We start from the raw sequence: 26,494 nt of genomic DNA, 5'->3' as shown, positions 1-26,494 counted from the left end.
TATCATTGTAATAGAATTGCAATGGGAAATAAAAAGGATACGCAGAAGGTCAAGGACACCAAGACCAACTTCAGGTGGTCACAACCAATGCAGAATTTATTACTTGAAATACTTGCAGATGAGGCTCTTCATGGAAATAATCAATCCAACACATTTAAACATGCATCATATGCTAAAGTAGCTGAAGCAATTACTGAGAAATTTATGACTGCATGTACTCCAAAGCATGTGGAACATTGCTTTAAAACACTCAGAACCAATTGGAATACAATTGCATTACTTCGTAATAAGAAAAGCGAGTTTGGATGGAATGATGATTTGAAAATGATCACTTGTGATAGGACAGTGTATGATGAAGAAGTCGAGGTAAGAAACTTTTATTATTTTTATTTTATAGGTAGAAACGTATCATTGTAAAGTTTAAATTTTTTTAATTATTCTTATTGCTCTCATATTAGTTTTTGATTCTTTTCCTTTTTCTTTTTTTTTTTAATTGTTTCTTTTCCTTTCTTTACACAGGCACATCCAAATCATGCACAATTTCTAAACAAGAAAATTGAGATGTTTGATGAGATGGCTTTGGTTGTGGGTAAGGATATGGCTACAGGAGGTTTTTCCAAGGGAGTAGGTGATATAGGTGTAGAAGCATTGGATGACTCACCTCCGCTTGTTGATGTTGATGTTGATGACATATCCAAAAAGAAGCAAGTTGATCCCTCACATGTGGCCTCAAATGAAATAAGGTCTCACAGGAAACGAAGTCATGCTACTATGATTGAAGATGCCATTTACCAAGATTTGTCCATACAACTTGGTAAGGTTGCTTCTGCAATAGAAAAGATTTCTGAAAATTAGCTAAATTTTGGTATTCTTTATGAAGAAGTTATGAAGATGGATGGGTTTGAAGAAAATATGCTTGTGTCTGCATTTGACCATTTGAATGGGGATGAAAAACAAGCAAGGTCATTCATGTTGAAAAATGACAAGCTCTGTAGACAATGGCTGCAGAACTTCTTTGACAACTATTTAAGCCAATTTTGATTATGTAGGAGCATTTTTGTTAGAATTTATGCTTTTCTAGTTGGACAATTTGGCATTTTGGTATTTATCAAACTATTTGGCGTCTAGTTTGTAGGTTTTGAGATCAGTTTAATGGGTATTGGTTTGCAACTTTTAGTCCTTTCATTTCATGGGCATGTGGATCTGGAAGCAACTTTTAGTCCTTTTGTTGGCTAAAAATTATTTTAATATGGAATGATTGGTTTGCCATTGTTACTAGTGGATATTGATTGCATAATTTTGGTGGTTAATAGTGTAAGTGCCATGCTCAATTATGACAGGAAGCTGAGAAAGCTATCTACTACAAAGGTGTGGGATGGTAAAACTCAAGCACTTCTTGACACTATGCGTATTTCTGTTCACTTGGTATTGATGCTTAGAGTTCTAGAGCCACAAAAATTGCAATGGTATAGCTGCAATGAGATAGTTTTATAAAAAATAAGATAGTTTTCCAAAAAATGTTTGTACATACCAAACACTAGAAAACATTCTCAAGCCCATTTTCAAGGTCGTTACCAAACACCAGAAAATGAGATAGTTTTCCAAAAAATGTTCACTGGAAAATGACCTATTTTCCAAAAAAACATTGATGCTGAAACAAACAGAGCGTATAAATAAACTTATAATTTTAAGAATAATTTAAGACTACAAAAATTTTAAATTTAAAAATTTCATTAATAACATAGTTATTAATCTTTGATTTTCTAGAAATTTTGAAAGTATAAAGGATATAAAAAGAAAACGTAATCCAATAGTAGAATTGTCAAAATTCACATTTAATAAAAAAAAATTGAGTGGAGCCGTTGTAGTCATTGGCTACAACCCAAACTTTCCATTCATAAATGTCTAATGACCAGCATTTTGACTTTGAGCGGTACTAGAAATATTACAAAATTTACTATAGAACCTTTACAAACTATTGTGTCAAAAAAAAAAAACATATAATTTATTATATTATTAAATCCACTAATTATTCATTATCATATCAATTTGTATGCCTTTGGCTATAAAATTTGTAATCTTTTTAATATTTTTCCTTTACTTTTGTCAATCTTCAATGCCAAATTATTGAAACAAATTTGTGATATATACATATAACGGCTCACATTGCTAGACAACAACTTGAACTGAATAAATAAATTAATTTTATTTATATTTTGTTTATATATATATATATATATGAGGGAAAATGGGCTTTTGCCTTTATTTTTTAAAATATCTAGCACAATGTCCTTGTTTTGAAACTCAATTTTCTAAAAATCGAGTTTCAATGCAACTCGATTTTTAGAAAATCGAGTTCTAAGTAAGTTTCAATCATCTAACGGGTGCTCCTCTAGCATGGCAAAAACTTACCTAGAACTCGAAAGAACTCGATTTTTCAAATTTGGGTTTTGGATTTTGAACTTGATTGTTCCAATGACATCTTTATCTTTTGTTTTTATCAGTTTTGAGTCTTGATTAGTGGAGGATTGTCTGGTGTAGGTGTGTAGCGGATTTTGGTTTTCACACTTTATCAACTTCTGGTTTTATTGTTTTTGTTCCTTGAGGAGCTGAACAGAAATTATAAAATATTGGTTTGTATGTCTGGGGAGTCATTGCAGTAAGAATAATTCTATAGATATATTTAACCAAAAAAAAAAAAATATCATAGATATAAACTATTTTACAAATTTTTTTATAAACTATTAATAAGGTGGATGATTATTGATAAAAAAAAAATGATATTAATAGTGGATCTAGATACAAACCAAATAAGAAGTTGGCCATATTAACATTTTGTAAAAATATTGTAAAATAGTTTGTAATTGTAGTATTACTCTTATAGTAAAGGTGGAAAAAATGACTACATTTAAAGGTGTACGTGTTTGGTTCACATGATTGTAATTTAACATTCTCGTAATGTTAAATTCATGTATTCTCACTATATGAAAATAACATCACAATGTTTGGTTAATTAGTTTCATTCCAGTAATGTTCTAAGAATGTAATATTGCTATTTACAGTGATTTTCTAAAATATCCATCAAAATTAACTACAATTGTATTTTTTAATAAAAACCAGAAAATAATTAAACAAAATTTTACTTCACTTTCCCTCACTTTCTCACCAACCAAACAAGTCAAATACATATAAAAAATAACAAATTTCTTTTCACTTTCTCACCATCCAAATAGAATGCATCTATCCACAACCCAGTCACTGTTCGTAATTGAAATAACCAAATAACACAACACAAATAGCATATATACACAACTTTTCTTTGCAACAAAACATAGACAATGCACGGCCAAAATTGGAAATTAACACAGTTTGCCAAACAATATAATTAGTAGGCACTGTTACAAAACTATATTTTTTACTAACATCTCGAGTTTAAAAGACTTGATTTAGGGCTTATAAATCGAGTCTTTGAGACTCGATTTTAGTGTTCTGATCACGTCTGATGTGGCGTTTTTTCCATATAGAGTCCACTTGGAAATCGAGTCTCTAAGACTCGATTTATAAGCCAAAAAAGATTTTTGTCTAAGTCTCTCATGTACAAGCCATTCCGAGAAATACCCAAATTTTTTTTAAAGAAATCCCAAAAACACAACAGGATTAACAATCCCAACACAATGAACCAAGAAGAGAGAGAGAGAGAGAGAGAGAGAGAGAGAGAGAGAAGAAAAAAAAAAAGAAAAAACTCACCCACAGCACAACAGCCACCACCACCAACTAAAATCCAACAACACCACCACCACCAAATCCATACCCACAAACCTAAATAGACCGGACTTCGACACCTAATGACCCACCAAAACCCAAATCCAAACCCACACAACCCATAACCCACTCACTGTTTCCCACAACCCAGTCACCGATACCGACAACCTAATCATTGACTCCACAACCTAATCACCAACTCCACAACCCAGCCCTCGAATCCCATAACCCAACCACCGATTCCCACAACCCAGTCACCGATTTCCATAACCCAACCATCGATTCATCGATTCCACAACCTAGTAACCACCATGACCCACACCTCAACCTCGAACACAAACGCCGATGTCCACCACAGACGCTGATCTCCACAAACCCACACCCTCTACCACGCCAATCCCCACAAACCCACACCCTCCATGTCGATCTGAGAGAGATGGACCGAGACAAAGAAAGGAAAGAACAAAACAAAGAGTGGGGAGAGAGGAAGAGAAGGTGTAAAAGGTGTGCTTAAAACATTATAGTTGTTTTTTAAAGGGTTGGCTTATAAATCGAGTCTTAGAGACTCGATTTCCTGGTAGACACCACATGAAAAAAATGTCACATCAAACATGATCAGACCATGGAAACCGAGTCTTTGTGACTCAATTTATAGGGCTAAATCGAGTCTTTGAGACTCGAGATGTTAGTAAAATATATACTTCTGAGACCATGCCTACTAACTATATAGTCGGTAAAATGGGCTTAATTTCCAAATTTGGCCGACAATGTACTGTAAAATCTAAAAAGATAAATAAAATAAATAAATAAAAATGAGCAAGAGAAACTCAAGTTGATTAGAGGAAGCAGCATAATCAACGTCCAAAATCAGGTTTGACCTATGACCGAGTGATCACCTAGAATCCTCCAAAACTCGAACCCGAAGCGCCTAAGCTTGATTAAGCTATTGTGGTGGCTTTGGCAAATCATTATGACTAATCTTTGAGCTTTGGTCTTTTTATCAGATGGCGGACAAGGAAGAGGTAGAGAATCGCAAGTTGCTAGGTGACTGTTTGGTTTCTAGGAAAGGTTGAGAGAAAGTGAGAGAAAAGTTTTGGGTTTTCAGTTAGGCTGAGAGAAATTAAAAATACAAGCTAATCTAAGATTCAAATTCTTGTCCAAAATATTAAAATAATTTCACGACTATTTTGTAAATAAAATTATTAACATGGGAAATTCTGTCAATTAAAAAACTTAAGCAACTCAAAATACTACTTTATCAATTTTAACAACTCACTTTAAAATTCATCACAACACAAATATCCTATTTTTCCCATCAAGCTAAAAACTATTAATTTTTTTATTTATTAATTTCTCGTTCTCACCCTTTGTTAGACATGGCAAAACGGGCGGGTCAGGTCGGATTCGGGTCGGGTCAATCAGGTTACGGGTCACGGGTCATTTTAAGCGGGTTAAAAACGGGTTCGGGTCAATCGGGTTGCAGGTTGGGTCGGGTTGACCCGTATTTTTCACATGATTTTTTTTTTTTTTTAAAAGAAAATAACATGTATTTGCCATTTGGAAAGTTATGCAAGAAATTACTTGATGTAAATTGTATTATTTTGAATTCACAACTTATATCAAGAATGAACTCAGTTAAACTTATTAATACTAATTCAATAATTTTAAAATTATAAAAATCCTAACATTGCTATCTAAAAAAAAATAACACAAAGATAAGTAAAACAAATACACAAGTTTTATTTCTACACAATATCAACATCCCAAAACATAAAACAAAATTACAAATGACTTATTGGATAACTCATTTGATAACGAATAAAAACATATAAGAAATTTACAATCTTGAAAATTAATTTTATAATCTATTATCAATTGTGGTTGACACTTTATTTCAATTTGAGATATACATTAAAGTTTGATTGCTTACTTATTTATACATGGTCTTTTTTTATGAGTATCATATCATTGTTAAGCAACACATATTCTAGAAAATATCATAATTTATTTTTTAAAACCGTTTATTTTGGACATAAATTGTTAAAAAATAGATCTAAGCATTCATAATTTATGCTAATTTGATACTTTGGCTTCACTATTTTCACACTTGTGAATGCTTCTCACACATGTTTACAATTTTAAATCTATATTTTTAATTCTACAGATTATCTTGGCATGTACTTTACTATTTGATATCTAAAAATCTTTACTCATTACAGAATGCTCAACCATATGCATTTATCTTTCAATTAATTTGCATGCAGTTATGTAAATGTATCAATTGTTTCCTTAAAACTCACAATAAACAATTAAACCAATATTGTCTTAATTTTACTTGTTTTTTACCCAAAAAAAAAAAAAAATTTTAAAAATGGTTCGGGTCGGGTCGCGGGTCGGATCGAGTCATGGGTCAACCCGTTTTTGTTTTGGGTCAAAAAATCGGGTTCGGGTCATGTATTTTTCGGGTCGGGTCGGGTTGGGTCAGAAAAAATGATAAGTTAATATCATGATATTTCCATATCTTTGCACATCCAAATCATGCACAATTTCTAAACAAGAAAATTGAGATGTTTGATGAGATGGCTTTGGTTGTGGGTAAGGATATGGCTACAAGAGGTTTTTCCAAGGGAGTAGGTGATATAGGTGTAGAAGCATTGGATGACTCACCTCCGCTTGTTGATGTTGATGTTGATGACATATCCAAAAAGAAGCAAGTTGATCCCTCACATGTGGCCTCAAATGAAATAAGGTCTCACAGGAAACGAAGTCATGCTACTATGATTGAAGATGCCATTTACCAAGATTTGCCCATACAACTTGGTAAGGTTGCTTCTACAATAGAAAAGATTTCTGAAAATCAGCTAAATTTTGGTATTCTTTATGAGGAAGTTATGAAGATGGATGGGTTTGAAGAAAATATGCTTGCGTTTGCATTTGACCATTTGAATGGGGATGAAAAACAAGCAAGGTCATTCATGTTGAAAAATGACAAGCTTCGTAGACAATGGCTGCAGAACTTCTTTGACAACTATTTAAGCCAATTTTGATTATGTAGGAGCATTTTTGTTAGAATTTATGCTTTTCTATTTGGACAATTTGGCATTTTGGTATTTATCAAACTATTTGGCGTCTAGTTTGTAGGTTTTGAGATCATTTTAATGGGTATTGGTTTGCAACTTTTAGTCCTTTCATTTCATGGGCATGTGGATCTGGAAGCAACTTTTAGTCCTTTTGTTGGCTAAAAATTATTTTAATATGGAATGATTGGTTTGCCATTGTTACTAGTGGATATTGATTGCATAATTTTGGTGGTTAATAGTGTAAGTGCCATGCTCAATCATGATAGGAAGCTGAGAAAGCTATCTACTACAAAGGTGTGGGATGGTAAAACTCAAGCACTTCTTGCCACTATTCGTATTTCTGTTCACTTGGTATTGATGCTTAGAGTTCTAGAGCCACAAAAATTGCAATGGTATAGCTGCAATGAGATAGTTTTATAAAAAAATAAGATAGTTTTCCAAAAAAAGTTTGTACATACCAAATACTAGAAAACATTCTCAAACCCATTTTCAAGGTCGTTACCAAACACCAGAAAATGAGATAGTTTTCCAAAAAATGTTCTCTGGAAAATGACCTATTTTCCAGAAAACATTGATGATGAAACAAACAAAGCATATAAATAAACTTATAATTTTAAGAATAATTTAAGACTACAAAAATTTTAAATTTAAACATTTCATTAATAACATAGTTATTGATCTTTGATTTTCTAGAAATTTTCAAAGTATAAAGGATATAAGATGAAAACGTAATCCAATAGTAGACTTGTCAAAATTCACATTTAATAAAAAAAAAAAAATTGAGTGGAGACGTTGTAGTCATTGGCTACAACCCAAACTTTCCATTCATAAATGTCTAATGCCTAGCATTTTGACTTTGAGTGGTACTAGAAATATTACAAAATTTACTATAGAACCTTTACAAACTATTGTGTCAAAAAAAAAAAAAAAACATATAATTTATTATATTATTAAATCCACTACTTATTCATTATCATATCAATTTGTATGCCTTTGGCTATAAAATTTGTAATCTTTTTAATATTTTTCCTTTACTTTTGTCAATCTTCAATGCCAAATTATTGAAACAAATTTGTGATATATACATATAACGGCTCACATTGCTAGACAACAACTTGAACTTAATAAATAAATTAATTTTATTTATATTTTGTTTATATATATATATATATATATGGGGGAAAATGGGCTTTTGCCTTTATTTTTTAAAATATCTAGCACAATGTCCTTATTTTGAAACTCAATTTTCTAAAAATCAAGTTTTAATGTAACTCGAATTTTAGAAAATCGAGTTCTAAGTAAGTTTCAATCATCTAACGGGTGCTCTTCTAGCATGGCAAAAACTTACCTAGAACTCGAAAGAACTCGATTTTTTAAAAATTGAGTTTCAAAACAGGAACAATTTACTAGATATTTTAAAAAATAAGGGCAAAAGCCCATTTTCTATACATATACAAAATTGAATCCTAGGACTCTGTTGAAAATATCAAACGATATCAATTGAGTTAGAAGGCTATTGGTTATTACTTTTATAATTATCCAATGACAAAATTTAGCTACATGCAAAATTAGTTGTAGCCTAAGACTACAACTTTACTCAATAAAATAAATATTGCTACATATTTTGAAAATCTAACCATTGAATTGTATGTTTTTTACGCTCTTAATACACACTCAAATTTTGTGTTAATCGGATATTATTTACTATATGATCTACAAGCTTATATTTTATGCATAATTTTAAATTATAAAATCTTGTAATTTAGACAATTTATTGATGATATAACTATTGATCTTTGAAAGTATGGAAGATATAAGAAGAAAATGTAATTTAATGGTAGATTTGTCAAAATTCACCTCCAATAAAAAGATATCGAGTAAATTTGTAACCTAATACTACAACTAATTTTGTAACTAAACTTTTACCTTATTCAATTTAAAATTAAAAAAAAAAAAAAAAGGAATTTGACAAAGACCGAGACAAATGTATGCAAAAATTATGTGAAAAGAGCATTCTAGATTTCTAGTGCAATGTGTAATACATTATTACTTCTTATAATTTATATTCTACGAGTAAAATTCATCTTGTCGTTGATAGTTGACGCATGACAGTTGACTCAGCATAATGAGGTAGTACATACTATGTAATTAAATTTTAAATTAAAGGTGAAAAACCCATTTTCATTCCTACATTTTCACGCGATTCCCACTTTGGTCCCTATATTTTATTTTCACCGCTTTTAGTCCCTAAAATCAAAAAGCGATTTCGTTTTTGTCCCTACTGTTAGTGCCCTAATGGCAAAGTCTTAAGTGGTAGACGAAACATCTTATTAGCTGACGTGACGCTGATGTGACGATTAAAATATTATTAAAAAAATATTATTTGACATTTTTATATGCCATGTCAACATTTTAATTTTTTTTATAAAAAGCCATGTCATAAAATTTAAACCAAAAAAGAAAATAAATTAAAAAACAAAACTTAAATCTAATTGAAAAACGGTTTAAAAAAAAAAATCTAATTAAAAAACAAACACAAACACAAAAATAAGCTTCCCAAATCTCATATCAAATCAAATTTTCTTTAACCTTAATTCTTTTTTTTTCTTTTAATCTCATCTCTAAACTCTCTCTATCTCTAATTTTCTCTTTCTCTCTTCACCCTCGACGAAATCTCTCTCAGACCTAAACTCTCTCAAAATCTCATCTCCACCAACTGCCAAACTCCAATCTAACCCAAACTCTCTCAAATCACAGTGATGAGGTCGCTGTCGTCGAACTCGTTCAAGACTCAGTGAGGTCGCCACTGCCGTCAAAGAAAGAAAACCCATCACGAAGGTCCACTGATTCGATAACTCACCATAGTCGCCGATTCGGTATGGCTCCGTTGTATGAAACCCCAATCACCGATTTGGTATTGGAGCCCAAATCAGTGGTTGTGAAGCCGAGATGACCCCACACTCTCTAATCTCATAATCTCATTTCTGCTCAAACTCAGACCCAAATGGCTCAAACTCTCTCTAACTCACATATCATTGTCTCTCTATCCCAGATCGGTAAGTCTCTCTCTTTCATCTCTCTTTCTCTCAACTCAGTGGTGCAGATCGTGATGGAGATATGTATTTCGACGGTTGGTTTGTGGGTTGTGAGTTTTGTTGATTTGGGTTTGTGGGTTTGTGGTGTATGTTGATTTTTGGGTTTGTGGTAATGTTATATTCCGATGTTGATTTCTGGGTTTGTGGTGTGCATGGAGGCCGAAAATCTGGGTTTGAGTTTTGTGTTTTTTGTGTTTGGTTTCAAAGCATAAGAAAATCTTGTTGAATGCTTGTGTTTTGTAAATTTTTATGGGCATGTCTTTTTATTTTGTAAATCTGAGTGATTTTATAGGTTTGGTTGCTAAGAAAATGCAAGAAAAGAAAAGTAAATTTTTAATTTTTAATTTTCTGGGCAAGCTTAGTTGGGAAAGAAAATGAAGAACACATAATTCTAAGTCTTCATGTTCTTCAAAAATAATAATAATAATTTAACTAATTTCTTTTCTTTTTTTTTTTTTAAATAATTAGGTTAGAAATTTTTATATTATTCTTATCTGATGTGGCTTTTTTTAAAATAAAAAAAATAAATTGCTGATGTGGCATTTTTAAAAATGTAAATAATTTTTTTAATATTATTTTAATGGACACGTTAGCATTTACTGTTGGACCGTTTGCCACATAGGATATTTCTATTAAATAAGTAACGGTAAGGACTAAAACGAAACGCGTACTTCAAAAGAATGACTAAAAGCAGTGAAAATAAAAGATAGAGACCAAAGTGAGAATCACATTAAAATATAAAGACTAAAATGAGTTTTTCGCCTAAATTAAATATAGCACCCATTATTGAGATCCAGGGAATTGAGGGTAATACAAGCAATGCTCAAGAAGAAATGGAGGATTCTCTTCCTCTCCATGTCTGCCATGTCCAGACTCTCTCCATATTCATCAACAGGTCACATGTACTTCTCCACTCCATAGCATTAGCTTTCTTGATTTACTATAGAATCTCTTTTCTCTTCCAAGACCAAGATCCCAATGCCAAAGCCACACACTTATTTCTACCATGGCTTCTTGTCTGCGCTTCTGAGCTCCTTCTCTCTTTCATATGGCTCCTCGACCAAGCTTTTCGGTGGCGTCCAGTTACTCGAACAGTCTTTCCCGAGAGATTGCCAGAGGATGATAAGCTCCCAGCGATTGATGTGTTCATATGCACCACGGATCCAGACAAGGAACCAACTGTGGAGGTGATGAACACTGTGTTATCCGCCATGGCACTTGACTACCCGCCCGAGAAGCTTCACGTATATCTTTCAGATGACGGAGGGTCTCCTATAACTTTGTATGGTATGAAGGAGGCTTACTCGTTTGCAAGGTGGTGGCTTCCTTTTTGTAGAAAGTACAGAATCAAGACGAGGTCCCCAGAGGCTTATTTTTCGGGTTCAAAGGATGATGACGAAGGTTCTGAGAGTTCCGAGTTCATGTCCGAGCGACGGAAAATTCAGGTTTGTGTGCCGAAGGTCAATTAACTTTTACATACAAAACTTTTTATACAAAATTTTCGAAGTTCTCTGTTTATAAAATAATGGGTAATGTTAACGGATGCTTAGAATAATTGTTAATAAATTAAATTATATAAATTTTCACATCATTTTTATAAAAAATTTAAAAGTCTGTCAACAATATTTACTGTTTTACCATTCTTCATTCTTCTGGTATTAGTGCTGGACTATGTGAAAACCAATTACAGTTTGGATGTATAAATGCAGTATTACTCTATGTGGGTTGGTGCGTATGAGTGAGTTTGCGTTTGTTAGAAGTTTTGATTTTGCATTTCCAAATTAATTGTGGACGTTTTAGTTTTCTTTTGGCCAGAAATTTCTATGTTTTAGCAGCCTCGGATAGCTGATATAGAGGTGAGATATTTGGTGCAGGAAAGATACGTGATATTTAAGGAGTCTATAGCAAATGTAAGAGGAAGAGTGGATGGCAATAGAATCCCGGCTCGAGATCACCCTTCTCTAATTGAGGTACCAATTTTTTTCTTTTTCTATAGACTGTGTCAAAGGACTCAAAATGCTGTTTCGTTTTTGTTCAACCCTACATTGTCATCATTTGTCTCTTACTAGCATTTGGTTGATTTAAGAATGATAAGGACAACTGCCTAGGGAACTTATTTTTCCAAAGAAATTTTAAAAAGAAAACTTGGATAAGCACGCCCAATAGTAATGTTTTAGTTTTAAAATTAGTCCAACTTTAACTAGGATGATAGTCCGATCTAGATTAATTTATTTGGTTCATTTCAAATTTGTTAATTAAGACAAATAATCCGTTTACTCAAAAAGAAGTAGTAGAAAAAAGTATAGTAATTTTAACGTTTAGTGTAGGGTTAAGCATCTCCAAATACATTCATCAAATTAAAATAGACAAAAGACAAAAAATAAAGGAATTCTTCATATACATTAATCAAATCTTCAAAGATTGTGCCTTTACTGTCTTGTACTTTAGCAGGGGGCTTTTTGAATAAAATAGATTTTGTATTTAACAGGAAGAAAGTGGGCGAATATTAAAGAGTGCGGTAGGTATTAACCAAAAAAAAAGAGTGCGGTAGGTAATCAATAGATTTTGTACTTTAGCAAATTTTCTTTTTTGGTTAAATTTATTGCACATAAATTATTTAACACAATTTTACATACATCCTAAAAAGCATCTCAAATTTTTTAATTTGCAAATTGTGATTTCAAATTTCACTTACTGTTACGGATGTATATAAAATTGTGTAATATAATTTGCGTGGATGTGTACTATTCTTTTTTCTGCTCCTGACTATGTTGACACATACGTGGCTTGAATTGCTGCTTGCGTGCTAAATTAGCTCTCCAATGACTTCTTTATCTTTTTTTCCATGAGATGGAGCATGTGCGTCTCTATCGCATTGGCGGAAGTCAAACTTGGGTTTTGGATTTTGAATTTGATTGTTCCAATGATATCTTTATCTTTTGTTTTTATCAGTTGAGTCTTGATTAGTGGAGGATTGTCTGGTTTAGGTGTGTAGCGGATTTTGGTTTTCACTCTTTATCAACTTCTGGTTTTATTGTTTTTGTTCCTTGAGGAGTTGAACAGAAATTATAAAATATTGGTTTGTATGTCTGGGGAGTCATTGCAGTAAGAATAATTCTATAGATATATTTAACCAAAAAATAAATAAATATCATAGATATAAACGGTAAGGACACAAAATCTTTAACGGCCCAACATCGATGTTAGGCTCGCACACGGAAAGTCCCTCACAATAATATTTGTAGAGAGTGGGCTTGAAAGGCCAGCGTTGGATCACAGGGTGACATTTCGGGCCGGACTATAGGCGAACCAATATGAGAAAGAGCTTTGGGCTGGATATTCAGGCCCTTCAATCTTGTATCTAGGAGGATTTGGCTCCTCGGATCATGTCCGAGGAACGATGGTGCTGTCCCCGGTTACCCGTCGGAGGGTTTTTATGTGGTGTCCGGCATATATTATCCAGGCATTCTCTTTCATAAAGTCTTTCTCCAGAAGCTAGATGGGAGCCTCCTCCCTTTTGGTCACATAACATTCTCTTTTATACTAGCCTACGTTCGTTGTCCTTCGTCCACGTGTAGGGTCGATCTTTCCAGGACAGATATCTGTCCCATCAGTCTAATCCCAAAATTACTGGAGATGATCCATAAAGCCTAAGATCCCGGCTCTGTTAGGGGCAGTGTCATGTCAGGGAAGGGTATTAAAGACAACTTCCCCAGGATATTTTCTGATCTTTCTAGCTTACTCGTGTTCCATTCCTATCCCTGAGGTTTTGGGCCTGCCGAGGACGAAACCGTCCTCGGCTATGTCTTCGGGCTATTTTTATGTTTCCTAGTTTCGAGCTTGGGCCCTGGCCTCCTTCAGTTTAAGACCGGTGGGCTTCCCATAAGCGTGTGGGCCGGACCCATAAATTATTGGACCCCACATAAACTATTTTACAAATTTTTTTATAAACTATTAATATGGTGGATGATTATTGATAAAAAAATGATATTAATAGTGGGTCTAGATAAAAACCAAATAAGAAGTTGGCCATATTAACATTTTGTAAAAATATTGTAAAATAGTTTGTGATTGTAGTATTACTCTTATAGTAAAGGTGGAAAAAATGACTACATTTAAAGGTGTACGTGTTTGGTTCACATGATTGTAATTTAACATTCTCGTAATGTTAAATTCATGTATTCTCACTATATGAAAATAACATCACAATGTTTGGTTAATTAGTTTCATTCCAGTAATGTTCTACGAATGTAATATTGCTATTTACAGTGATTTTCTAAAATATCCATCAAAATTAACTACAATTGTATTTTTTAATAAAAACCAGAAAATAATTAAACACAATTTACTTCACTTTCCCTCACTTTCTCACCAACCAAACAAGTCAAATACATATAAAAAATAACAAATTTCTTTTCACTTTCTCACCATCCAAACAGAATGCATCTATCCACAACCCAGTTACTGTTCGTAATTGAAATAACCAAATAACACAACACAAATAGCATATATACATAACTTTTCTCTGCAACAAAACATAAACAATGCACAGCCAAAATTGGAAATTAACAAAGTTTGCCAAACAATATAATTAGTAGGCATTGTTACAAAACTATATTTTTTACTAACATCTCGAGTTTAAAAGACTTGATTTAGGGCTTATAAATTGAGTCTTTGAGACTCAATTTTAGTGTTCTGATCACGTCAGATGTGATGTTTTTTCCATATGGCGTCCACATGGAAATCGAGTCTCTAAGACTCGATTTATAAGCCAAAAAAGGTTTTTGTCTAAATCTCTCATGTACAAGCCATTCCGAGAAATACCAAAAAAAAAAAAATTTAAGAAATCCCAAAAACACAATAGGATCAACAATCCTAACACAATGAACCAAGAAGAGAGAGAGAGAGAGAGAGAGAGAGAAGAAAAAAAGAAAAAACTCACCCACAACACAACAACCACCACCACCACCTAAAATTCAACAACACCTCCACCGCCAAATCCATACCCACAAACCTAAACAGATCGGACTCCGCCACCTAATGACCCACCAAAACCCAAACCCACACAACCCATAACCCACTCACCGTTTCCCACAACCCAGTCACCGATACCGACAACCCAATCACCGACTCCACACCCCAATCACTAACTCCACAACCCAGCCCTCGAATCCCACAACCCAACCACCGATTCCTACAACCCAGTCACCGATTTTCATAACCCAACCATCGATTCATCAATTCCACAACCCAGCAACCACCGTGACCCACACCTCAACCTCGAACACAAACGCCGATGTCCACCACAGACGTTGATCTCCACAAACCCACACCCTCCACCACGCCAATCCCCACAAACCCACACCCTCCATGTCAATCTGAGAGAGATGGACCGAGACAAAGAAAGGAAAGAACAAAACAAAGAGTGGGGAGAGAGGAAGAGAAGGTGTAAAAGGTGTGCTTAAAACATTATAGTTGTTTTTTAAAGGGTTGGATTATAAATCGAGTCTTAGAGACTCAATTTCCTGGTAGACATCACGTGGAAAAAATGTCACATCAAACATGATCAGACCATGGAAACTGAGTCTTTGAGACTCAATTTATAGGCCTAAATCGAGTCTTTGAGACTCGAGATATTAGTAAAATATATAATTCTGAGACCGTGCCTACTAACTATATAGTTGGAAAAATGGGCTTAATTCCCAAATTTGGCCGACAATGTACTGTAAAACCTAAAAAGATAAATAAAATAAATAAATAAAAATGAGCAAGAGAAACTCAAGTTGATTAGAGGAAGGAGCATAATCAACGTCCAAAATCAGGTTTGAACTATGACCGAGTGATCACCTAGAATCCTCCAAAACTCGAACCCGAAGCGCCCAAGCTTGATTAAGCTATTGTGGTGGCTTTGGCAAATCATTATGACTAATCTTTGAGCTTTGGTCTTTTTATCAGATGGCGGACAAGGAAGAGGTAGAGAATCGCAAGTTGCTAGGTGACTGTTTGGTTTCTAGGAAAGGCTGAGAGAAAGTGAGAGAAAACTTTTGGGTTTTCAGTTAGGCTGAGAGAAATTAAAAATACAAGCTAATCTAAGATTCAAATTCTTGTCCAAAATATTAAAATAATTTCACGACTATTTTGTAAATAAAATTATTAACATGGGAAATTCTGTCAATTAAAAAACTTAAGCAACTCAAAATACTACTTTATCAATTTTAACAACTCACTTTAAAATTCATCAAAATAAATGTCCTATTTTTCCCATCAAGCTAAAAACTATTATTTTTTTTTATTAATTTCTCGCTCTCACCCTTTGTTAGACATGGCAAAACGGGCGGGTCGGGTCAGGTCCATCGGGTTTCGGGTTGGGTCGGGTTGACCGGTATTTTTCACATGATTTTTTTTTTTTTTAAAGAAAACAACATGTATTTGCCATTTGGAAAGTTATGCAACAAATTACTTGATGTAAAATGTATTATTTTGAATTCACAACTTATATCAAGAATGAACTCAGTTGAACTTATTAAATAATATTAAAATTATACAAATCCTAACATTGCTATCTAAAACAAAATAACACAATGATAAGTAAACAAATACACAAGTTTTATTTCTACACAATATCAATATCCCAAAACATAAAACAAAATTACAAATGACTTATTGGATAACTTATTTGATAAAGAATAAAAACATATAAGAAATTTACAATCTTGAAAATTAATTTTATAATCTATTATCAATTGTGGTTGACACTCTATTTCAATTTGAGATATACATTAAAGTTTGATTGCTTACTTATTTATACATGGTCTTTTTTTATGAATATCATATAATTGTTAAGCAACACATACTCTAGAAAATATCATAATTTATTTTGAAAAACCGTTTATTTTGGACAGAAATTGTTAAAAAATAGGTTTAAGCATTCATAATTTATGCTAATTTGATACTTTGGCTTCACTATTTTCACACTTGTGAATGTTTCTCACACATGTCTACAATTTTAAATCTATATTTTTAACTCTACAGATTATTTTGACATGTACTTTGCTATTTGATATCTAAAAATCTTTACTCATTACAGAATGCTCAACCACATGTATTTATCTTTCAATTAATTTGTATGCTGTTATGTAAATGTATCAATTGTTTCCTTAAAGTTTACAATAAACAATTAAACCAATATTGTCTTAATTTTACTCGTTTTTTACCCCAAAAAAAAAAAGTTTTAAAAAAATGGTTCGGGTTTGGGTTGGGTCGCGGGTCAGGTTGGGTTGGGTTGACCCGTAAAAACACGGGTCGGATCATGGGTCAACCCGTTTTTACTTCGAGTTAGGTATTTTTTAGGTCGGATCGGGTCAGAATTTTCTGATCGGTTTTGCCATGTCTGGCCTTTGTGTCATTCTCTCTCTCTCTCTCTCTCTCTCTCTCTCTCTCTCTCTCTCTCTCTCTCTCTCTCTCTCTCTCTCTCTCTCTCTCTCTCTCTCTCTCTCTCTCTCTCTCTCTCTCTCTCTCTCTCTCTCTCAGCCACCCTCACAACCCACCATTCACCATCTCCACAAACCCACAACCAACCACTACCCAATCCCTTGCTACAAACTCAACCCGATTTCAACCCACCGCTACCCCCTGCCACCATCATTCACATCCACTGCCAGCAACCCACAATCCCCTACCACAATAGTTCAACCCACCACCACCACGGAGTCACAAACCAACAAACCCACCCCAAACCAGTGGTATTTAAAAAAATTTCTCAATTGCCACCACCTTGGCCATGATCCTCACCATAGCCATAGCCTTCGCCATACCCTTCACTAGAGCCAAAGTTGCTTCATTTGCCAAAATTGGAGCCCAAACCCACTGATCTCAACAACCCGCAACCCACGAACCCATAACCCACAACCCACAACCCACGAACCTAGAACACCACCAATGATCTCAACAACCACTACACGCCAACGCCAACCACCGCACACAATCTCACCATAGCTCAAGTTATTGCCGATCTTTGGTGGGGACGGCGTCGTTTCTTGGTGGTTTTGATTGGTGGCATCGTGGGTGAGAGTTGGCTAAGATGGTGAGAAGGAAAGGCCGTGGGTGAGAGTTGGCTGAGATGGTGAGAGGGAGAGGAAGAAGCTTGGGTGAGATGGTGTGGTGGGGGAGAGAGCTATGTGTGATAGAGGATAAGTGAGAAAGGAAAGAAGAGAAGAGAGGAGAGAGATGTGTGATAGATGAGAGAGGAGACTTGAGAGAGAGAAAGCCACGGGAGAGAGAGAAAGAAATAAATTAATAAAATAATATAGCAACTTACTAAAAAAGTTTGAAGTTTAACACCATTGATGTAGAGGGATTTTTGGTGGTTTTGTTGCTAAAATACTAATTTTTTAGCATTTATCACATCTTTGGTGTGAATACTCTAACGTAAAATTACTTTCATTTAATAAGGTAATGAGATTATGATGATGTGATATATTTTGTAATTTTATATTACTGTAATTTAAAAAAAAAATTAAGTGAACCAAATATTATAATATTCACATTATGATAATCTGCATCATATTAAAGGATATATTACGGCTAATTAAAAACTCCCAAAGAGTTGACCAAAAAAAAAAAGCTCCCTAAGAGGATTTACATCAGGCTCAATGCCTTTTTAGTCAAATTTGGTCTAAAATGCTACTCTAGCTGATCTATTATCACACACAACTACAACAGCCTCAATACTCTATCACTATCCCATTTAGTTTTTAGTTTTTTCTCTCCCGTTCTTCTCAGATTTCAACCATTCTTCTTTCTGATCAACCTAGTCATGTCACAAAAACAAATTCACAGACACAAACCAGCCCCAACTGATTCCAATCTCATCCTTCATTCATAGAATCGTTCACAAGTCACAACATTTCAAGTCTCAACCAGATCTACTCACAATATTTGGATCGACCCATACTAGCCCCAACAGAATCACTCACAGCATTCCAAATTTCATAGAATCACTCACTGCTTGTTCTTGTTCTTGTTATTATCTCCAAATCATATTGAACAAGATAGAGAGAAATTTAAGCCTGTAATAGTGGTGTGACTGGTGTCCCAGCCAAAACCCAAATTAGTATGGCATATATTAACTTGGAGAAGTGAAAAATCAGAAGACAACAAACTTTTGACTCAAATGGCATACTTATAATTGGAACTTGGAGGTATAAGTTAAAAATTAAAGTCATGTGATCGAGACCCATCCCATATAGATAACTTACTAAATGAAAAAAGGGGGAAAATGTCTTTCAAGAAATTAACTATAAGATGCTATTTATCTTTCCACAGTTCCATCCTATTTTTAGAAAAGTCATCAAAAAATTTCAGCCTCTTAATTTCTTCCTCCCTTTTTCTATGTTTAAATATTCCAGCCTCTTTCTATCCTTTCTACCATATTATCTGAGGTTTGCGAGGTTGACAGGTGATACAAGATAATTCCAATGATAAAGTGCAAGTAGACCAAGTTAAGATACCTCTCCTTGTTTATGTTGCTCGTGAGAAAAGGCCTCCTCATTCTCACCATTTTAAGGCTGGAGCACTCAATGTCCTTGTATGAGCATTCTTTCCCTCTTTTATATAATTTTATTAAGGGATAACTAAATATCATTTATGCATCAAAAAGTTGACAAGTATTATTGCAGCAACGGGTCTCTTGCATGATAAGCAATTCCCCTTACATACTAGTGCTGGATTGTGATATGTATTGCAATGACCCAACTTCGGCTAGACGAGCAATGTGTTTCCATCTTGACTCGAAGATCTCGCCTTTGCTAGCTTTTGTTCAATTCCCTCAGAGATTTCATAATATCAGTAAGAGCGACATCTATGACAGTCAGCTGAGAATGATATTTTCGGTATGGAATAAAAACTAAGTGCTTACATATGCATGCACGAGCCTTTAAGACTACATAAAGAAAACAAAAATTCAAAATTGGCTTTATATTCCCTTTAGGTACAATGGCAAGGGATAGATGGGCTCCAGGGACCAATCTTGTCTGGTACAGGTTTTTATATCAAGAGGGTGTCATTATGTGGACGTTCTATACAAGGTTTGTTGGATTTTTTTTGGTCTATTGTTATTGAATTGTAGAAAGGGGGTGTATGAATATTTCAACAAAGAAGTTAGTATGGAAGTAACCTTTGTGCTGTTGAAATATCATTTGCCTTGATAAAAACATGTCATTGCTTATGAGAGACTGATGGTAATTTCACTTTTACTCTCCAGATATTGATCTAGAGGAACTTAAACAATCATTTGGTTCATCCAATGAATTAATCAAATCCCTCCGCGGAAACTACAAGTCTAATGCGCTTAATGTCCAGCATAGATTGCTAGAAGAGACTCGATTGTTAGCCTCCTGTACCTATGAAAAGGACACTAAATGGGGCAAAGAGGCAAGTAAACCTCATGAGACTTTTTTTTTTTTCCTATATTAGTTTTTCAATTATTGACTCATATATAAAATATTTTGACTTCTCCTTGGCAGGTTGGTTTCTTATATGATTCTGTGGTTGAAGATTACTTGACAGGGTTCACCTTACATTGCAAAGGTTGGACTTCAGTTTATTGTGATCCATCGAGGCCACAATTCTTGGGAAGTGGCACCACCAATTTGAACGACTACTTGATACAAGGCATGAGATGGAGCTCTGGATTGGCTGAAGTCGGTTTCTCAAAGTTCTGCCCTCTTATATATGGACCGCCAAGAATGTCTATTTTTGTGAGCATGTGCTACGGATATTATGCATTTTCCCCCCTATTATATTTCTTGCCATTATGGTGTTTTGCCACTATTCCTCAGCTATGTTTACTTAACGACATCCCATTGTACCCTAAGGTAAGAACGATAGACACATCTCCCTCAAGCACTCTTATTGCTTTTAGTAGTACATAAACATTGTCCATATTCATTAAAAAAAAAAAACATTTTCCATATCTTGCAAGTAGATTTGTAGCTCAATTAGTGCTTCCTGGTGTTTCCGATGGAGACATCTAGTATTCAAATTTCATCTTCCCATTGTAATTTTCTAAGTATTATATATTTCCCATTTCCTAATAATCATCGTTACTTTTTGACAGGTTTCAAACTCCTACTTTGTTATATTTTTGTTCATATTTTTATCGTCCATTTCCAAACATTTACAAGAGGTTCTTTCAACTGGAGGGTCATTCCAAATATGGAGAAATGAACAAAGGATATGGATGATGAAGTCAATTACATCTCGCTTATATGGAAGCTTAGATGCTATTATGAAGAGGATTGGAATGAGAGAAGCCAGTTTCTTGCCTACCAACAAAGTTGAGGATGTTGAACAAGTGAAACTATACAAAATGGGCAAATTTGATTTTCAAACATCAAATATGTTTCTTGTTCCTATGGTTTCTCTAATCATCTTGAACATGGTTTCCTTCATTGGTGGACTTGTCAGGGTGATCTTTGTGGGCAATTGGGACCAGATGCTTGTGCAAGTTTTCATCTCATTCTATATCTTAGTTATGAATTTCCCAATAATTGAGGCAATGATAATAAGGAAGGATAAGGGACGTGTTCGACCATCAGTCACTATATTATCTGCTATGTTTTCAACTATTTTCTTGTTACTGGGATGTATCATTCTCTGTTGCTAAGCGTAAGACAATTTATTTAGTGCACATTTCAAATTTGTTTTTTGCTACTAATTATAGAAATATTTACATTCTAAATTCAATAAATAAAAAACTTCTTTATTTCTAATATTTTATTGGTACATTCTTCGTTGTGTTATATTTTTCTTCTTCTTCTTCTTCTTTTTTTCTTTTTCCTTTTTTTTTTTTTTTTTTTTTTTTTTTTTTTTTTTTTAATGTGTATGCATGAATCATCCGTAATCACTTGCCCTACGCGCAACTGATTTCACCTACCAAAACTAATTATCGAGTAATCCAATTGATTTTCACCTTTAACAAGCTAAGCATCAATTACAATATTTCAATCCTAACTTGAGATTCACACTAAATACAGTAATATTTTCATTCTAGAAAATAACATTACTCTCCTAAGATTCACTCATTATGGATATTTCAAATCTTCTACGTGTTTGTAGCATCTAAAAATCTTCTTAAAAAAAATCCTAAAAAAAAAACACACACACTGTTGTCTTTCCTATATTTGGCACATACTTTGTACAGTTTTTTCCCCTTTGCACGATACTCTCACTGCGCCAGGTGACACTGTCTGATTAGAACTCTACTAATTCGTTTTGTTTCATTTGCAGGCAGCAGCACACCCTCTTAGAATAGCCCAAACTCTGACACACAAATTTGGTGAATACAAATTCAGCATGAAACTAATAAAAAAAATGAAAGAAGTGCAAAATAAAGAAAAAGTAAAATATATATATATATATATATATATATATATATTTATATATATTGACCTACCAAAACTTTTAGGGATTTAGGAATTAACCACGGAATACACATCTTCATTTTAGTGAGAGCACCAATATAAATAAATAAATAAATAAATAAATATATATATATATATATATATATATATATATAATGTTTGGTTGTGTGCTTTAATTCACTTAAAAAATAAATAGTACTAAACAAAAAAATATAGAAAAATACGTTGGTGTAATTGTTATATATTTTGACATGATGATTGTTAGAAATACTGAATGCAATAGTATTGTATTTCTCAAATCAAAGAATATACATCAGTGTCTTTATATAGGAGGCATATGTGTACGGTACAAGTAAAGTAACTGGGCCTAAAACCCATAACATAATATACGTTAACAGCCCCCCTCAAACTCAAGGTGGATGTGAGACCAGCTTGAGGTTGTCAACTAAATCACGAGTGCGTCCCTTAGGAAGTGACTTGGTGAAAATATCTGCAAGTTGATCTTCGGAGGAGACGGAGAAAAGCTGGAGAGCACCATGGACAAGATGATAACAGATAAAATGACAATCAATCTCGATGTGTTTAGTCCGTTCATGGAAGACATCATTGTGAACAATATGAATGACACTCTAATTTGTCACAATAAAAGGGAGTAGCAGAGGATGTGGACACACCGAAATCCTTAAGAAGCCATCGTAGCCAAAGGAGCTCAAATATGGTATCAGCAAGGGCACGATATTCTGCTTTAGTACTGGAGTGGGCCACAAAAGTTTGTTTCTTACTTCGTCAAGAAATCAAAGAAGAACCAAGGAGAAAGCAATAACCTATAGTGGACCTACGATCAGTGGGATTTCCTGCCCAATCAGCATCAGAGAATGCATGGAGTATAAGAGGAGACTGAGCTGAGTAGAAAATGCCATGGAAGAGGGTGCCCTTCAGGTATCGAAGAATGCGCAGAACAGCAGCATATTGAGTTGATCATGGAGTAGACAGATACTGGCTCACCTGATGAACAGCATAGGAGATGTCTGGACGAGTAACTGTGAGATAAACTAAGCTGCCAACCAATCGTCTATAAAGAGAGGGATTAGACAATGGTTTCCCCCCGAGGGAGTCAGATGCGCATTAAGCTCAACTGGAGTGTCAACAGTCTTGCTATCAGTGAGTCCAGCTCGAGATAAGAGTTCAGAAGCATACTTGGTTTGAGCAATATAAAGTCCATTTGTAGAATGAGTGATTTCAAGACCTAAGAAGTAGCTAAGATGTCCAAGATCTTTCATCTCAAATTGCTGACTGAGAAAATCCTTGAGTTCTTGAATGTCACTAAGGTCATCACCAGTTATGATCATATCATCCATGTACAGGAGAAGTAAAATAGTGCATTTGTCAATGCGACAAAGAAATAAGGCAGAATCATAATGATTGGCCATGTAACCCAAGCGAGAGATGGTAGAGCTGAATTTGGCAAACCAAGCTCATGGAGCTTCTTTAAGGCCATAAAGTGCACGTCGAAGGTAACAAACTTTGTTTGAGTCAATAGAGAGACCAGGAGGAGGTTGCATATAAACTTCTTCACTTAAATCCCCATTAAGGAATGCATTTTTGACATCCATCTGAAAAAGATCCTATTTACTGGCAGCAGCAACAGCTAAGAGGGCACGGACAGATGAGATACGAGCAACCGGAGCAAAGGTCTCTTCATAATCAATCACATACTCTTGTGTAAAACCTTTTGCAACAAGACGAGTTTTGTAGCGCTCAATGGACCCATCAAAGCGAGTCTTAATCTTGTAGATCCACTTACAACCAACCACAGATTTCTTGGGGGGGAGTGTCACCAAATCCCAAGTATGGTTTTTAGATAATGCATCAAGTTCCTCTTTCATTGCAATCTGCCATAAAGGGTCAGTGGAAGCCTCACGATAGGTGTGAGGCTCGTGTAGTGTAGCAAGAGCAATGTAACAATGATAGTCAAGTAAATGTGCAAGAATAGATCTTACCCGAGTTGAGTGACGAGGTGGAATGTCTTGTGCAAGATCTTCAGGCGGAGCAGGAGCAGGGGACCCAAGTTCAGGGTTGGGGTTGGGTAGCTCATCTTCAACCTATTCATCTTCCACCTGTTCATTAAAGGGTGAACTAGGAAAGGGATCAGTGATATCTGGTGGTTGGACAGAGAAATCTATAAGAAAATCAGGAGCAACCACAAGAGGATCAGGAGCAGCTACAGAAGGAACATGTGCCTCATCCGGAAAAAGATCTAAAACAGAGGAGGAAGATAGGGAGGCACAGAAGTGAGAGAGCTCAACAAAGAGGCGATGTTCCCAAAAGACAACATTGCGGGAAATACGAAGACGATGAGAGACAGGATCATAATACCGATACCCCTTTTGAGTTTCGTCATAGCCAAGAAAACAACAAAGCCTTGACCGAGGCTCAAGTTTGTTATGATCATGCAGCTGAAGAAGAACGAAACAAGCAAAACCAAAGGAGCGAAGGTGGTGATAGTCTGGAGGTGACCCAAAAAGGCGCTCATATGGAGTTTGATTTTGGATAACAGGACTTGGAATGTGATTAATAGCATGAACAGCATGAAGAGCAACTTCGCCCTAAAAAGGAGCAGGAAGTTTGGCAAAAAGAAGGAGAGCACGAACAGTGTCAAGAATATGACGAAGTTTCCGTTCGGCTCTACCATTTTGTTGAGATGTACCTGGACAAGTTAGTTGATGAACAGTGCCATAGGAATGCAAAACAACTTGGAAAGCATATTGAGTGTATTCAAGAGCATTATCAGATCGAAAATTTTTGATGCATTTGGAAAACTGAGTTTCAACCATTTTTGCAAAATTAGAGTATACTTGCAATAATTCAAAACGATGTTTCATATTAAAAATCCAGTTATAGCGAGAGTAATCATCAACAAAGACAACAAAGTATCGAGACCCACCAATACTAGAGAAAGAGGAAGGCCCCAAAACATCAGAATGAATAAAGTCAAAGATATCAGTGGATATTGATTCACTAGTATTGAAAGGCAAAGCTGGTTGTTTTCCTAATTGGCACGAAACACAATCAAAATTTTCTGTAGACACTGAACCTAACAAACCTCTAGAAGCTAATTGTTGTACCCTAGAGGAAGATGCATGACCAAGTCGAGCATGCCAAAGTGCAAGGGAAAGAATTGAAGAAACCGTAGCAGCTGCAGCAACATAAACAGGAGCAACAAGTGGAAGATGAAGGTTGTCCACGGGAAACATATGCCCAACTCTAGGACCGGTCCCAAGCTCCTGTCTCGTCCTCGGATCCTGCACAATACACCCAGAATAATCAAATATAATGCGATAACCCAACTCAGCTAATTGTCCCACAGAAAATAAATTGTAAGAAAGGTCAGGAATATTAAAGACTCGAGGAACCGAAAGGTTGGAGGTCAAAACAGAACCTATAGTATGACCAGATATTGTGGAACCATTTGCTGTGCGAATATTAAGAGGGTGTGGTGCATGTTTGAGTTCAGAAAATAAGGATGAGTGAGGTGTCATGTGATTGCAACAAGCGAAATCCATAAGCCAAGAGGAAGGAGACATACCAGATAAAGCTAAGAGAGAAGAGGAATAAGATGCATTACCAACCATACGAATGACATTGACAATGATGTTTTTAAGGTCATCTGTGGACATGATGAAAGTGCGTTCTAAAGACTTAGACTGTGCAGATACGGGAGCTATTGGTTGGACACTCTCAGTGTTAGCAAAAGTAGCAGCAGAAATTGAAACAGCTGATTTTTTGCGATGATAGAAAGTCTCAATATTATGGCCAAAACGTTTGCAAAAATTGCAAAAATGTTTGCTGGATTGTCAGCGACGATTATTGCAACAAGAAGAAGACATGTCCTTATTCATCATTTAGAAGCAAAATATGCAAAAATGGACTGCAAAAATGAAATCCACGCGAAAAAACTAGGTAAGGAGCACCTGGATTGCAAAAAGTCAACTCTGTCAAAAAGTCAATGGTCAAACCTAGTCAAAGTCAACCGTCAAAGAAAAGTTAACGGATGACATCAGCAGGCAGACGGGCGATGACGTAAGCAGGTGACGTCAGCTAGGGCTGACGTGGAAGTTATGACGTCAACGATGAC

General features: G+C 34.9%; 2 protein-coding genes across 3 annotated transcripts; both read left to right on the top strand.

Annotated features, from left to right (window-relative positions):
- The first annotated feature begins 21 nt into the window (after positions 1-21).
- LOC126690178 (uncharacterized protein At2g29880-like) lies at positions 22-4,835 on the top strand. Its single transcript, XM_050385306.1, has 5 exons — positions 22-366; positions 520-814; positions 881-991; positions 1,280-1,425; positions 4,767-4,835. The coding sequence occupies exons 1-5, from the start codon at positions 22-24 to the stop codon at positions 4,833-4,835; spliced, it is 966 nt and encodes a 321-aa protein (XP_050241263.1).
- A 4,620-nt stretch (positions 4,836-9,455) lies between these two features.
- On the top strand, positions 9,456-21,708 carry LOC126688709 (cellulose synthase-like protein G2). 2 transcript variants are annotated; one of them, XM_050383493.1, is made up of 9 exons: positions 9,456-9,898; positions 10,735-11,382; positions 11,812-11,907; positions 19,395-19,523; positions 19,615-19,827; positions 19,926-20,022; positions 20,199-20,368; positions 20,461-20,811; positions 21,054-21,708. In XM_050383493.1, exons 2-9 carry the CDS (start codon positions 10,771-10,773, stop codon positions 21,600-21,602), a joined length of 2,217 nt encoding a protein of 738 aa, XP_050239450.1. In that variant the 5' UTR covers positions 9,456-9,898; positions 10,735-10,770; the 3' UTR covers positions 21,603-21,708. The 2 variants fall into 2 exon arrangements, with proteins under 2 accessions (XP_050239450.1, XP_050239449.1); XM_050383492.1 differs by lacking the exon at positions 9,456-9,898 and having other exon boundaries at positions 10,672-11,382.
- The last annotated feature ends 4,786 nt before the right edge of the window (positions 21,709-26,494 follow it).

The sequence above is a fragment of the Quercus robur genome, chromosome 6, assembly GCF_932294415.1.
Source record: "Quercus robur chromosome 6, dhQueRobu3.1, whole genome shotgun sequence".
Classification (NCBI taxonomy): domain Eukaryota; kingdom Viridiplantae; phylum Streptophyta; class Magnoliopsida; order Fagales; family Fagaceae; genus Quercus; species Quercus robur.
The sequence above is the reverse complement of the archived record's forward strand: the minus strand, read 5'-3'. Positions and strand labels throughout refer to the sequence as shown.